The sequence below is a fragment of the Podarcis liolepis genome (genome assembly GCF_965112155.1).
Source record: "Podarcis liolepis genome assembly, chromosome: 10".
Classification (NCBI taxonomy): domain Eukaryota; kingdom Metazoa; phylum Chordata; class Lepidosauria; order Squamata; family Lacertidae; genus Podarcis; species Podarcis liolepis.
Window position 1 is genome coordinate 20,010,050 of NC_139562.1, and position 16,305 is coordinate 20,026,354.

Below are 16,305 nucleotides of genomic sequence, written 5' to 3' on the forward strand. Positions count from 1 at the left end.
GGGGGTCATTTCTGAAATCCCAGAAAGCCACTGGCAGTCTGTGTAGATAATACTAAGCCAGATGAGCCAATGATCCACCAATTGACCAATGGCGCTGTAGAACATACCTGCAAAGCGGGGGGGCAGTCTAGTGTTATGGTTTCCTTCCTTTATTTGTGGTTCTAGGCAGAACATGGCCAGCTCCCTTAGCCTTTCCACCCAAGCTCATTACACAGAAAAATCCCCATCCTATTGTTGGGTTAAACTTCTGAGTCCCAAACCCCTATCACCTGCCAAATCTGCAAAACGCCTTGAAGATTTTGACCAGCACTCTATACAGCCAGTTCCAACACAGCATTTTTTCCTCCAAGTCAGTGCTTTCAGAATTGACTCCCAGTGAGGCATCAAGCTAAAGGAAAGCATTACCTCATAACTGATCAATGGGGATCCTTCAGAGACTATCTATAAACTATCCCATATGAGGTCTTAAGAAGAACTGTGTTGTGAAAGTTTTAACACAATGGTGAGAAGTGCAAGCAGATCAAATCAAATATGAAGAGGTTCATGTGAGACATATGCACAAACTCACAGCCCCTGTCTTCAAATTATCAAAAAATTATCAAGATCTTTTTCTCTGAATCCTTTGGTACAATCCCTTAATTCCCATATTCAACTAGAACAAAGCAACAGCATGTATCAGTGAAATAATCAAGACATTCTACCCCTGCCCCCTCTTCCTCGGTTATTTTCATTGCTTTGTATATTAAACTGTAAACTCCTTCGGGCAGAGACCTGCCATACTGCACTCCAGTAAAGTGTTATGCACACTGATGGCATGAATATGCGCACACACACACACACACACAATAAGCCTGCAACGTACATTGGGCTTACGTTCCAGGGATCACTAGTATAGTCAAAACACACTGAGTTCAATGGCAGGTGAGATTGCCAAAGTTCTTTTTCCTTGACAACCACCCCCTTTTTTAAAAAATGCCAGGTGCAGAAAGATGAATGTGCACAAGTTAAATGAATGCAAGTTGAGGACTTGCTGTACAAAATCAAGCTTTGTTGTGATTTTCATTCTTCTAAGTTTCTTTTATGCTAGACTCCATCAAAGTTATTTTGTAGAAGCCATGAATTCCACAGAATGCATGTTGTGCAAAGAACGACAATTTCTTAGGTCTTAAATCTGCTACTAATTGAATTCAGTGGGTTCAGGGTGTTCTGCATGGGTCTCCTCCTATTTTATCCTCACAACTACCATCTGAGGGAAGTGAGGGTGAGAAACAGTGAGGAGTCCACGGTCACTCTGTGAGCTTCAGAGCTGAGTGGGGATTTGAATTGGGTCTTGAAAGTCCTGGTCCAACATTACTTTGTTTGCATGCATGGAGAAAGAACAACCCAGGCTAGGTTAAGCACTCTTAAATGCCTGTGATATTAGTTTCATCCCGAAGTGCTGAAGTACTCCTTCTTGCTTAAGATGTCCAATCCCCCTGATTGCCTTTTCTCGTAATAGTCCTATCTTGCAAGTTTGGAACTGCATACAAAATTTGCATGTAATGCCGTTTAATTGCCATAGAAATATGATTGGGAGACTGTATTAAAGATACCTATAATAAAAGAAATGAAATGCTTCCTATTGAGTCGCCTACTAGCTATAATAAGCTTATGTATTCTCTATATGTTATGAGTCAATTCTTCCTCCCACCAGATCCAAAGCTTAGTTTCTATGCCTGGAAACAATCTTGAGACTTGCACTTTGGAAAGTGTTTATGTAAATTTAATATGTATCTGAAATAAGCCACTGGGAAAGAGGTTTAATTAAGCCAGTGAACACAAATGGGATCCAAAGATGGCTGCTTATGAAGTGGAAGAAGACAGGATTAAGGACAGAGGGAAATGCCCTTGGTGGGTGGTCTTTTTCTATACAATTGAAATTGCTTCTGTTCCATTATCTGGCATGAAGAACAGAGGGCACACAATGATAACTGGAACATCAGGACTGGGAAAATATAACCAGTTATTTAAATGTTTAGGGGCCAAGATCAAATTTAGCCACAGCTGAAAATATTTTCTAACTATTTAGACCACATTTCCCATCAAAAGAGCCAGATTCACTCAGTGCAGGCTTGTGCTTGTGTACTGTACAAGACTCACTGCGGACTCAGCTATACAGCTGCAAATAAAACATTTTCAATGTGTTGTAAAGTGCATTACACAAATGTGACAACAAGTGGCGATGATGAGCTATGGCAAATTCAATATATATTTCCCCCCCAAAAAATTCACATTGTTTTTTATATGTGTCTAGATTTCACCTGTGTTCCACTTATACCCTTGCATCTGCATTTAGAACAGCAGCCTCCACTAATTAATCAACTAAAAAGGCTTTGATCATCAGCCTTTTAACCTATTAATCTATTATGCTTTTAAAAAATCAAAACCTTGACACAGAAGCCTTTTAGAAATATTGAAATATTTTTGAAATATTGAAGGAATTAATAAATTTAATAAGCAAATGTCTAGCTTCCATTGTAAGAGGGAATGCCCATTTTTGCTATTTCCCCCCTTCCCTATTATAGGGAACACCAACATATCCTCAAAAACAGAACAAAAATGTGCCTCCAACTCATCACCTCACTATTTAAGCAGCTACAGTTTTAGATGGTCCGTGAGAAGACTGTCCCAAGAACCTGTAACACATACACAAGAAACATTTTTGTCAACTCTAAACACTGGGAAACACTGGCCTGGGAGCACTCCAATTGGAGAACAGCCTTTACCAAAGGCGTCATGGGCTTTGAAGACACTCGAACTCAGGACGAAAGGGAGAAACGTGCTAAGAGGAAGGCACGCTTGGCAACCCCTCACCATGATCAACTCCCCCCTGGAAACCTATGTCCCCACTGTGGAAAGACATGTGGATCCAGAATTGGCCTCCACAATCACTTACAGACTCACTGTTAAAACCGTGTTCATGGAAGACAATCTTACTCAGCTACGAGTGATTGCCAAAGAAGACGACAACCGAGGAGACGCAACTCACTTTTTGAAAAAACGTAGAGAAGTTCCTGTGACAAATTTCTGTCAAACTAGGAGTGAGAAACCTGCGGCTTTCCAAATACTGAGGGATCACTGGCCACGCTGGCTGGGGCTGGTGGGAGTTGGCATCCAAAAACATCTGGAAGGCCACAGATTTCCCGCCCCCTATATTAGACAATGCTTCAAATAATATATTCAGATGATGAGTTAGATGCTCTGTGGAGCCCTCCTTGCTATTTGATTTCTGGCCAGCAATATCTGGTGGTGAAAATCGCGGGTCTTGAAATTTTAATTGCAAAAAGGCTCAGAGCTGTGTTGCTTCCTCCAACATTTCAATATCTCTTTCTCCTGCTTTTTTTTTTTTTTTTTTTTTTTTTTTTGCTGGGGCTGGTATTAGTAGAGGAGCAAGAATCAGAGCATCTTGTGTGTGTGTGTGTTGGCACCCATACAAAAAAACTCCAGTGTAAACAATCTGGTCCTATTGACCTTGGAAGCGCACACAGCATCCATCAAACGCAGCTGAATTGCAAATGCAGGGAATAACGATGAAATAGAGACAGCTGTCTTAGAGCCCTCCAACATTTAACTCCCTGACCGGAGCTTGTAAAAACCCTCTCCTCATAGATCAGCAAGGCCTATTATGCAGTCTGCTGGTTACGTTTAAAATAAAATAGCCACTCCCTGCTATAAATCTGCACTTTATAACAAGGAAAGAATCCAATGATGTTAATGTAAGCCTGAATTTTCAAGATAAATTTCCCGTTCTTTTGGGAGGATTGAGATGGGGTGGGGTGGGGTAGAGATATTCCCACCAAATAAAATAAAATCTAGGAAACAATGAAACACTTTCTGCCCCAGATGACACAACAATCCCTGAACAGCAACAAGACTGTATTAGGTTCTCTTCTAAAAACAAACACAGCATGCCATGGAAAAGGGCTGTGTTTCAATGGGAGAGCAAATGCTTTGCAAGCAGAAAATACTAGGTTCAATCCCTGGCATCTTCCCAGAAAAGCTGTCAAGACGGACAGTACTGAGTGAGATGGACCAATGGACAAACCCTGTAGAAAGCTGCTTCCAACACAGGTAAAGGTAAAGAAGAAGAGGAAGAGTTTGGATTTGATATCCCGCTTTATCATTACCCGAAGAAGTCTCAAAGCGGCTAACATTCTCCTTTCCCTTCCTCCCCCACAACAGACACTCTGTGAGGTGAGTGGGGCTGAGAGACTTCAAAGAAGTGTGACTAGCCCAAGGTTACCCAGCAGCTGCATGTGGAGGAGTGGAGATGCGAACCTGGTTCACCAGATTACGAGTCTACCGCTCTTAACCACCACACTGGCTCTAAAGGACTCCTGGATGTTTAAGTCCAGTCAAATTCAACTATGGAGTGCAGCACTCATCTTTGCTTTCAGGCCAAGGGAGCAGGCGTTTGTCCGCACACAGCTTTTCCAGGTCATGTGGCCAGCATGGCTAAACTGCTTCTGGAGCAATGGAACACTGTGACAAGTGCCAGAGCGCATGGAAACGCCGTTTACCTTCCCACTGCAGCGGTGCCTATTTATCCCTTTATCTCTGTCACCCTCTTTCCCCCCCGTTTTCCTCCTTCCTACACACATGAAAGGGTGTCAGGCTGCAGGTTACTCACCCCTATCTTAGCTGACAAGCGGATTCCTATCTGGGGTGGGATTGTTCTTTAAGTATCTTGGTCCTAAACCACTTTAAAAGCTTTCAAAATAACGACCAGCACTTTGAAGAAAGCCTGGGAACAGCTAGACCTGAAGCAAGAAGTATAATTTGCTTTTAGGTCACGTATACATGTTTTGTTTTAGGCACCATCTCAGAAAAGGCATTCTTCTTTTGTGTGTGGGCTGGGGGGGTGCAGGGGGAGAGACAATGTGTATGAGAGAAAAAGAAGATTAAGTGCCTTTCTTAATATAGTTCTTGAAAATCTACAATTTTAATAAGTTATTATGTTAGTTTCTTTTTAATCTGCTGCCCAATTAATCAGAGATATCTTTTTAGCTCATTAAAGGATTTGCCAATAATTACATTCACTGCATCTGAATGCTGCCTTTCTGTAAAGATTACAATGAAAGCAGTCTAATAGATTAAAAAAATAAACATTACAGGCTACCCCCCCCAAAAAAAATCCACCACACATATCTCATTAGCAGAAGTTTGTAAATTCACTTGGCAAGAATAGGTTCCAGGTGACTATGTAGAGGAAGGCTTTCAAAAGCCAAGGTGGGTTTTCCCCTTTAAATGACTAACACAGGTATGTGAGAGCAGGTGAGTTATAATTTTTTTGTGGACTACTAATTTTTGTAGATTTATTTGCAAGTTTACTTTGTTGCTGTTTAGTCGTTTAGTCATGTCCGACTCTTTGTAACCCCATGGACCAGAGCACGCCAAGCACTCCTGTCTTCCACTGCCTCCCGCAGTTTGGTCAAACTCATGCTGGTAGCTTCGAGAACACTGTCCAACCATCTCATCCTCTGTCATCCCCTTCTCCTTGTGCCCTCCATCTTTCCCAATATCAGGGTCTTTTCCAGGGAGTCTTCTCTTCTCATGAGGTGGCCAAAGTATTGGAGCCTCAGCTTCAAATCTGTCCTTCCAGTGAGCACTCAGGGCTGATTTCCTTCAGAATGGATAGGTTTGATCTTCTTGCAGTCCATGGGACTCTCAAGAGTCTCCTCCAGCACCATAATTCAAAAGCATCAATTCTTAGGCGATCAGCCTTCTTTATGGTCCAGCTCTCACTTCCATACATCACTACTGGGAAAACCATAGCTTTAATTTAACTATACGGACCTTAAGTTTAGTTTAGGGCCTTGCAAATAACAAGCTGTTATTTTTAACATCTGAGTACACAATCCATTTGACATGGAGATACTGCAAATATCTGAACCATCTTTGATTCACTCATTTTTTTTGATGTTTTGATCATGCAATTTCAAAAGTATTTTTCCAAGTTTGATAATTTCATCTCTCTTCCATAGTTGCACATAACCCAAACTCCCTGTTGTAATAAATAGAAATAACTTCTTACAAGACAGAAAAGACAAGAGCAGGTTATTAGCTTCGTGTTAAATTAAACGTTGAGGATATCAAGTGCACTCACCATGGCTTTGCAGAACTTAACTACAAATTGATAATTGGAGGAATGTACAGGGGAGATTTATAAAATCACAAAATGGTAATTAAACCTACCTCTCTCAATTTTAGTTCTCATTAGAAAACCATGCTTCCATACAACATTTAACTATGAGCAGTCCTCCATAAAGATGTCAGTCTTTCAAAGGGTGGTGAATAGTTTTCTTTTATTTTTTTATAAAGGGAAATGTTTCAAAAAGGTGCTCAACCAAGTTTAAAAGCCTTCATAAAAGTGCTGAGTAGACATTAATAACCTAACCATACTCCCTTGCATAGCAGAACACAGAATCTCGTGCTAGGCAAAGACTGGAGTTCCTGATGGGATTGATCCTGCACAACTGGCACTGTTACAGGTGCCACACAATACCTGTAATAAACCAACCTATTATTGTAGTGCCATCGACACTATGGAACTCCCTGCCTATTGATATCAGGCAGACACCTTCACTGTATTCTTTTCGGGGCCTGCTAAAAACATTTTCGTTTAGACAAGGCTACTGAGATATTTAGAATGCTGATGTGTTTTTAGTTTATTGCTGGTTTTGATTTTTTGAATGTTCGGTGGGTGTTAAGAGGATGAACAAAGAAAGCTGGGTTTGGCTCTGTATGGTCTCAGTTTATATTGTTTATTAACAATAGTACAGTAATCTCCATTCTGTCTCAGTCACAGCAGCCACTATGGAGAAATTATCTTTACGCCTTAGACTTAAGTATACCCTGCGGGTGTGAGATGAAAATGTAATGTAAAAGATTTTCCAAGTTTGTTTTGATGCCATGTGGATGACTGCATAAAAGTCTTAACATATGTGCATATATTTCTCTTTGGAAGACAACACTTTGTGTTTGGCAATTAAAAACAAAATTCAACCAAGTTTGTAATTAAAAACAAACACTTGCATTGGACCATTAGGGTTTTTTTGTTTGACTGTTTTACAAAATATTGAGTAAAGGCCAAAAGCTACATTATAGATCACCTGGAGCATTATCGTTCCTAACACTTTTCTAGTTGTTTCTTAACTGCTCCAGAACACAAAGACCCAAGGAAGCAGATATTGCTGACATCTTGCATAAGCATACAGCAGAACTACATGGGTTTTATCAGCAAAATTAGCTGTACCACTTCTGGATGCAGAAACTATTTCAGAACACTGAAATCTGGTTATATCGAGAGCCCAACTGCTAACTCCTTTGTATGACTAGCTTGCCAACACATGGACATAAGAAAATGTTATGCCTGTAATGTACATTATGTCTGTAATGATAATTAAGAATACATTTCTGGACCTCCCAGCAACCAAAGACCACTGGGCAATGTACAAAAAAAAATCAAATACAATTCAATCAGTAAAACAATCACAATACAAAAATGATCTAAAAACTCACAGCGCAACATAAGACAGTACCAAAAAGAAGCCTAAAAAGTGACCATAATAAAAATTAACAAAAAAACCAGCCTAAAATCCAGCAAATGGGAAAAACTATTTGTAACCAGATCTGAATGCACTGAAACATAAAACATAAAAGTATGGCAGGGTAAAAAAGATCTTCACCTGGCTTCTCTGGGGCTGATAAGAGCTGTGGCCCAAAACTTCAGACTAGAAAAGGCTGCTGTAGAGAGACACGCTATAGATGCGCTGTAAAATCAGTGCATCTATAGGGCTGTTTGCATCCCTGTGGCCTGGAAATTTGTCACATTACTCCTTTCAGAAGTGTCTGCCTGGCTGTACACTTGTAGCACAAACCCTTGCTTTATTTTGCTATGGCTGCTTAGCCAAACTCTCCACACATGGTTTGGCCCCATGGTTATACTGCAGTAGTCACTACCCTAATCAACAAGTCCAGCGTTTCAAGGAAAAGATGACCTGGCAAATGAAACACAACACCAGGAAACAAGCATATCCAATTAACAGCACTGTGCCCTATTAAGGAGGGATTAAAAAGGGATAATGGCTAATAAGACTTATTCACAACTCAATTACCAGCAGATGGGTAAGGAAACTTAGCAAGCAATACACATAAATCCTTAGTAGAAGGACGCTGTGCTCCACCCAGAGAGGAAAAACAGAAGTAACACAAAGCCCTTATTTCCTGTTCGCAAGTTGCCATTTAGTGACACAACCTAGGGGAAGTTGCTTTACTCATCTCTGCAGGATAGGGCCCTAACTGCAGTGGCAGACTTTGGGCTCTCAAATTTCAGAGGTGCCCTATGCAACACTAAAATTTGGCATCCCCTGGCCTCTTGGCTCCATTCTACAGCATTGTTGTGGCGCCCCCTGCAGCACGGCACCCGTTGCGGCTGAACCAGTTGCGCTACCCTTAAAGCGCAACCTGCTAAATGGTCCTCACCCCAAATACCACATTGACTTGAAAGCTAGGTATGCTGGTGAAACTGCACTGGGACATGTTGGCTCCCCTGCAAAACAGAGGGAAGAAAGGAAACTAGGTTGTGCTGTGTAGGAGAGCCACAATTCAGTGGTAGAACCCATGCCTGGCATCTCCAGGTACCAAGGCTTAGGTAGGAGGCAATGAGAGAGACCTCTGCCTATGACCCTAGACAGCCAGTGCCAGTCAGAATAGACCCAAATGACCTAAGAGCACGTTTCTCCAACAAGGCACCCTTGAGACTCCCTTCATCCCTGATTGACGATGGGGGATAAATCAGTCTGGCTCACATTTTAATGCAAATCTAATTGGCACTTCTCTAACCAACACACGAACCCAAATGCAGCTCCCCTTCAAAATTTGCACCTCTTCAAATTTTGCATTGCAGTTTCGAAAACAATAAATGTGCACAAAAAGCATATTATTAGGGGTAAGCGCACACAAAATTTCCTACATCGGTGAAAATGACGTACAAAACCGCATTATATTGCTTGCAAAAATGTGTGTGTTGGGCACAACACTATACAAAAATGTGTATTTTAGATTAAATGCGCAAGAAAATGCATATGAATTTTTATTCGGACTTTTAAACAAAATTGTAAACTGGTGCAAAAGTGCGGAGAGCTCAACTTAAGACTGGGAAAATGGGAAACAGAGAGAAAGCAAAGTTGACAAGATTCATCCCTCCCCAAACCATTGGGCCATGCTGCCTGGGGATAAGGAGAGTTGGGAGTCCACCAACATCAGGCTGGCGAAGACTAGGCCAAATGAACAAAAGGCAAGGTATGGGGCAGGTTCACACAAACCCATGTTCACCTGCTATTCTGATAAAAGCAGCTGGGTGCACTTCCAAGTTCCAAACATTTGCTTGAATATAGTACCTTAGCACAGCCCTCACAACTTTGCTCAAGACAGAAAGGCCGTTGTGCTGCTGTTCTTCAGGCGATGCTGGGTGGCAGGAGTTCCACGTCCCCTTGTGAGCCACGCGGTGCTTCCCATTTTCCCTGCTGGATGACGGAAATTGTAACGAAGCGTGTAGAGAAGCTGAAGGAGGGCGGGGAATCTTCTGGTGCACCCCTCCGTTTTTCCTAATTGAGAGAGGAATCGAAGCTTTTTATTAACAGGCAGGTTTCTACGTACATCGAGCGGGGGCTACCTACAGCATTTATTTGGTTCCACCTGTGTGAAAAGCGGTGTTAGGATGATCCCACACCCAATATCATTTCTCAGACACCGTGACAAGAGTGCTCCTCTGAGTCATTCTCTATGGCTGAAAATGAATCGCAGAAAGGGATCAAATACATGAACATTCCCCACACCTGGGATAAATAATTGGCAGTTCTATGAAACAGGCTTGTGTTCAATGTCAGTGCTACTAACGAGTGTCCATTAATTCCAGTGGGTCTGAGTGGAGCTTAGCTGACCACAACCCAGCAAAAATTTAATTCACTTTAATATAAATTTACAAATGCGTATGTATACAATTATATACTTTATGATTCGCTGTAGCTTGTACATTTGCTGCTGCTCTAATGGCTTGATGTCTGTTGCAGCTGTTGGTGCTGTTTCCATTATCGATCTTACGTGTTGTTATCAGTGTAACTAGGTTATTTTATTTGGATGGAGAAATCCATCTCAATAAAGAGTGCCAGGGAAGAAGTATAGACATAAAATACTGAGCACTATAAACTGCAGCATTCATGCTGGATAACGTTAGCGCGGATATAAAGTTGTGCCACACCTGGGCCACACAGCCTAATTCCTGGAAGCTCTACAGATGTGGCAGCTATATAATGTTATCGAAGCAATAAAACACAATAGTTAGCATCTGTCAATGCAGGGAGCCCATCTAGGAAAGCAGTTGAAGGAAAGAAAGATTTTCACTGAACAGTCCTAAATACATTTCAGACAACCAAGTTCTAAGGTTTTTAGGGATGATTCTGTCCAAATGGAAACATTGTGAAAATTAGCTAATATTTCCTTCCAGGTAGCTTGGGACAGCATAGATGGTTTTTCCTCCAGCCACCCAAAACCTTTATTCTCACAACTACCTAGTGAGGTAGGTATGGCAGTGAGACAGTGACTGACCAAGGTGACTCAGTAACTATGTGTGGTTAGGTGGGGATTTGAACCCAAATTTATTTGGACCCAGTTCAACCCTAACCATTTCTCTATCTCCCCCCCCCCCCATCCTGTGTTGTTCTAGGGGTTCTCTCGACATCCCCTAGAACCAACTGGGGAGGGACACAGAGGCAGTGCACAAAGGGAGAAAGGGGGAAGCCCCATTGGACTAGTGGAAGCACTTGCCTCATATCTCAAGTTTTACAAATACTAGAAACTTCCTGTTTTTAAAAAAATGAAAGCTGGGAATCTGGAAATTCTGGCTGATCCAGCGAGGGCAACTGCCCCATGTCACCCCACTGTGGACGCCCATGTACTGAACGTATTTATGAGCTGGTACATTTTGTGTGCTTCTATGCAAGATAGATATAGCCAAAACACTTAAACATGCAAGTTATGTTTACTTACATTCTGAGTCTATTTTGAGAAAGCAAGAAGCCGTCATACACCAGGCAAACACCAAACACGGTGATCCCAGTTTCCTTCACCAGCATTGCACAGGTCCCAAGAAATAAACTAAGCAGCAAAAAGGAGGGGGAGGCAGTGGGGGGGAAATGTTCCCCAACATAAAGCTGATCCACACTCCTGCAAGGCAGAATGGAAATGGGAGAAATTACTTCAAAAAAAACAAACGGCAAATGCATTTTGCTTCCTATTTGTCCATTAAGCAGATTTCATTCCCTTAAGTTATAAAACCCCCTCCCTAGTACACAGTTAATAAACAAGACTGTCTGCATCAGCAAAGTTGAAAAACAACAGCGTGCTTCTGTTAAATAAGCAGAGCGATAAGGCAAAAAGAAGAATGGGCAAAAAAGGAAGTTATTGTAAAAGGAAGAGACGACATATGGTTCCTTATAGAGTTACACAGACAGCATGCACATGTCTTTCAACCCCCAAGGAGCATACAATCAACAACGGACAATAGGTGGGAAGAATATGGGCAAATGCAATCACATATTGGGCAAATGCAACTACACAATAGCCCTATTGTGTAATTACATTTGCCCGCGTATTTCCCTCTCCACTACCATTGTACAGGCACTATTCATCCCATTTTTCGTGAGAAACCAGCCTGTTTTCAGTGTTTTACCTTGCCCCCATCTCCAAAAAAATCCTATGGATTCCCATGAACTGGTGCCTACCCAAGATATACCTTGGCACCAAACAGTTGTGTACATGTGAGCTAGGAATTGCTCTCCAGCCCAAGCCTTCCTGTTGTTGGAATACAGGTACTGTACAATTAAGGCCACTTGAGCTTCCAAATTGTATTTGGTCCAAAAAGGAAGCAGGGGGATATTCATTCTTGGGAACAGATCATCTTCCCCTGACCTAAGGTTAAACTACAACAAGTAAGGGCAGTGGGGGTGTGGCTTGTATGTGCAGTTCCCCGCCCCTCCACATGACTACATATGTTATTTGAATGCATGGATAAGGCTATTTAGCCTCACGTCTCATGTTCCACAAGTGCTAGAATCTTGGGAGATCCAAAGAGTATGGTTCACCAAGGGGAAGTGGGAGACCACGTCCCTTTTGCCCTCTCCCCTGTGGACACCTATGGGCACCACAGTTCAGTGGTGGAACACGTGCTTTGCATGCAGAAGGTCATTAGAACATAAGAGCCTACAGCATCACGCCACTGGCCCATCTCGTTTAGCAGCCTGTTCTTGCAGTGACCAACCCGATCCCAAAACCTGGACCTTAACACAACAGCACTCTCTCCACCTGCAGTTCCCTCCCAAGTGGTACTCAGAACAGTGAAGGTAGAACAAAGCCATCAGGGTCCAAGTTTAAGGCTTCAATCCATAGCATCCTCAGTTAAAAAGCACCAGGGAACAGGTACTGGGAGATATCTCTGTCTGAGAACCTAAATAGTTTCTGCCAATTCAGAGGGGACAATTCTGGGCAAGAGGGACAAACTGTCTGACTTGATTTAATAAGGCAGATTTCTATGTCCCAGTATAATCTTTATTGTCACTTCCTATACTTAACCTAAATTGGTTGTCACTACAAATGCCGAACTGGCAGCTCTATGGGGCTTTCATCATAGAGATGTTAAGGGTAGAACGATGCCCCTATTTGCATTCAGAGAAATTCATGGCTTATGACAGCTTTTCAATTCCGTATCAGGAATCTAGCGTGTCCCTGTAGCCCTTCCTTAGAGAGCCCCCACCCAGTGGAAGCATTTCCTGACAGAAATACAATATAAACTGACCGCCACTAACTTTATTCCAATGACATTTCCTGGAACAAAGGACAATAAGAGTTTGCAACAGCTTCTTTTATTTATAGAAACTTCTGTGGTCTATTTAGGATGGTGTTAGCAATGTGAATTCCTGCCAACCTAGCAGTTCAAAAGCATGTCAAAGTGCTGGCGGGAAGGTAAACGGCGTTTCCGTGTGCTGGTCTGGTTCACCAGAAGCGGCTTAGTCATGCTGGCCACATGACCCGGAAGCTGTACAGCGGCTCCCTCGGCCAATAAAGCGAGATGAGCACTGCAACCCCAGAGTCAACCACGACGGGACCTAATGGTCAGGGGTCCCTTTACCTTTACCTTTAGCAATGTGAACATCTAGAGGTGGTCAGAAACAAAGCGTGGGATTTAATACTGCACTCTTCCAATTGTTTCATTTGCACAGGCATTGCAGCTTGCCAGATGGAGCAATCCCCCTCTCCTCCTCTGCCTGCTATTCTGGGGGTTCTCCCAACCCCACCAGAGCCACTTTTGGGGGTGGAGCTGCTGGGGCTGGTTAGGTGAATCCCGCCCTATACGTTTAAGTTTTTAGTACAGAACAAAAGGGACCATCAACATAATGTTGCAGCGTAGACTGTCCCAGTTCAGCATTTTAGCCACAGCCGCCCTGTTCCAGGCATATTCTGCTCCATTCTTTCTCCACCACCCTTTGCCATTCTTTTGTCTCCTCCATTAGTCAGTCAACATTCTGCATTCACCAAATATGCTCAGTCATCATTAGGCTGCCTTGGGATTTCCCAAGAACACAGGAACAACATAGGAAGCTGCCTTATACCAAGTCAAGCCATTTGTCCACCTAGCTTAGTATTTTCTACAATAACTATCAGCGGCTCTCTGGGGTTTCGGGCTGGAGAAATTCTCAGCTCCACTTGGAGATGCCAAGGATTAAACCTGGGGTGTTCTGCAGATTCTCTATCACTGAGGTACGGCCCTTCCATGGCAGGGAGGGAGTTTCTAATAGTGTTTTGTGTTTCTGCAGACCCTGGCATTCTCCCAAGCCTGCTAATCCACCCTTCTTGTACATGGGTGGTACCACTCTGGTTACGTGCGGATCAGCACTCACCTCTCAACACTGGAAATAGATGGAATGATACAGGTGACATCATGAGATGGAAGGGTTAAGGACAAAATCAGGGATCACGTAGTGAGGAAGGGAGATGACAGCACAATTCAAAGGGCTATGTAGACAATTGGATTGGGCGACCTGGTATCACCAGCAAAGGGTAAACGAAGAAAGGCTGCTTCACTGTGAAGGAACTCCTCCCTGCATTGCCAAGACAACCAGACAAGGCTTCCTGTCTTCTTGTACTGTGCTACAGAGGCAGTTCTATTGCTTGTTATGCTCCCAGTACAATGCAGCAACAGAATGAGCTTTGCCTGGTTATTTGGGCGCCATGCAAACATTCCTGGTCCTGTTGCACCCCTGGTGTGGTAACAGAACCACCACTCTCACAATCCAATTCCAGAGGACAGGAGACATCATTGGGCTAATCTGGAAATCTGGGGGACGGGGGGGGAGCAGATGTGCTGCAGCAGAAGAGCATCTGCTCTGCATGCAGATGTTCACAAGTTCACTCCCCAAGCATCTCCAGGTAGGACTGGGAGAGATGTCCTTCCTGAAATGGGAGAGTTGCTGTTAGTCAGTGCAGACAATACTGAGTTAGATGGGCCCAAGGGTCTGACTCAGTATAAGGCAATTTCCCATGTCCCTGCACTCCTTCCCCCTGCCTTCCTGCCACATTCACATGTACACCCGATTTCAGCTCATTTCTATAAACTATGAAGACAAATAGCTCACCTGTTGTGCTCCAGAGTTTTTTAAAGAGTAACCGAACATACATCTGAATGCTCCCATCAACAGAAGACTGGCCTAGTTGCTGAGGTCTTGGAATGACATTTTGAGCCCACACAAACCATTACTGAAGGAGCCTTTGAAGCCCTTTTAAAGCTACTCTCAATTGCGGGAAGTGGGGACACTTTTCAAAGGATGTGAAAATGTTCAGTGAACTCATCCCCATCCGATTTCAGCTCAGCTTCTCTAAACTCTTAAGACAATGCACGTTTTGCGTGAGACTTTAACAGAGTAACTGAATCCCCATCAAAGACACTGAGTCTCTCTATATACGCTGGAAAGATTTAGAAACTTGACCACAATCGTGTTTGATGTTAAAAGTAAAAAAGCTTTTAAAGGGGAGTAAGCACTCTGCAAGCCGTTTGTCTTCATTGTTGTTAAGTGCCCGCAAACAAATAGTTTTAAGAGCATGCAAATTGTGATTCGTTGCTTACAGCAGAGATTCTGTGAAGCATTCGCAGTAATTACAGGACTCATTTATTTAACTATGTAATACCCTTCACTTCAGTGGGGTTATTAGATATTTCATCATGTAGCCAATTCAGCCACAGACTCAAGAGTATCAGGCGTGTGGCGTGATTCTACACAACAGTTCCATGCTGATGTGGAATTTGTTTATCTAACTTGTTTAAAGCATGTGTAGCCCCACTGCCCAGCCATAAAGGCTCACAAAGTGGATTGCATATAATCAGAGGAACCAAGACCCGCAGGCATTACAATCTGAAAGACAGAGAGCAAAAGGAAAAAAGGATGCTGAGGGAAGAGGGGTGGGATGGGGAAACCAAGAAGGCTTTAAATAGCAGTTAAATAGCAGTTCTTATAATAATTGGTTGGAATGGAAACAATTTAAGGAAAGGAGGAGCCTAGCTGAGAGTTCATCCACACTTTTGTCTGTGCCGTGATTTGTAGGCACAGTTCCATGGAGAGGTTGTTGTTGTTGTTGTTGTTGTCCCACCATTTCCCCTGGGAGCAGGCTCTGCTTCCTGTCTCTCTCACTGCTAGAATTCCAGGCCACATCTGGCGCCTGAGTGACCCAAAGGCCTTCCCAGATTCACTGAGGCAGAAGGCTCTGTATGTGCAAAGGGATGCTTGCACAGGTCTTCCACCACAGCTGGAATAAAGAGGGAAGTCTGCCTGTGCGAGAGCTCTATGCATTCTTCACAGTGCTTAAGAAACTCTAAATGGGTTTTTCCTCTCTCTGCTCCACAGGCACTGATGATACAGGGCAGTTTTCCACACCCCCAAAATGGTACCGTACCATATAACCAGGACAGCAGTTAACATCTCTGGAAAAAGCAGGTGCTTCCCACCCTCATCCTTTGTTTTAATTAAAGAAAAGGCAACTCAGTGGAGGGGGCACTGAGCACAGGAGCAGCAGGATGGCTTGACCCTTTCCTTAGGAGATCCAGCTTGCTCCTCCCCAAACCCCAACCATGAAGCTCAATAAGTGACCTTGGGCCAGTCACTGCCTCTCAGCCTAACCTACCTCACAGGAGGGTTGTTGTAGGGATTAAATGAGGAG

The 16,305-nt window shown here is 43.1% G+C and overlaps 1 protein-coding gene across 1 annotated transcript in view; it reads right to left on the reverse strand.

Moving 5' to 3' along the window:
- The window catches only part of TMTC1 (transmembrane O-mannosyltransferase targeting cadherins 1), a 145,451-nt gene that overhangs the window by 100,370 nt on the left and 28,776 nt on the right, over nt 1-16,305 (reverse strand). The window contains exons 4-5 of the mRNA XM_083461942.1: nt 11,089-11,265; nt 9,441-9,647 (exon numbers count right to left, since the gene is read on the reverse strand). Of these exons, the coding sequence (XP_083318068.1) occupies nt 9,441-9,647; nt 11,089-11,265 (384 nt within the window). The remainder of the gene's footprint in view (nt 1-9,440; nt 9,648-11,088; nt 11,266-16,305) is intronic.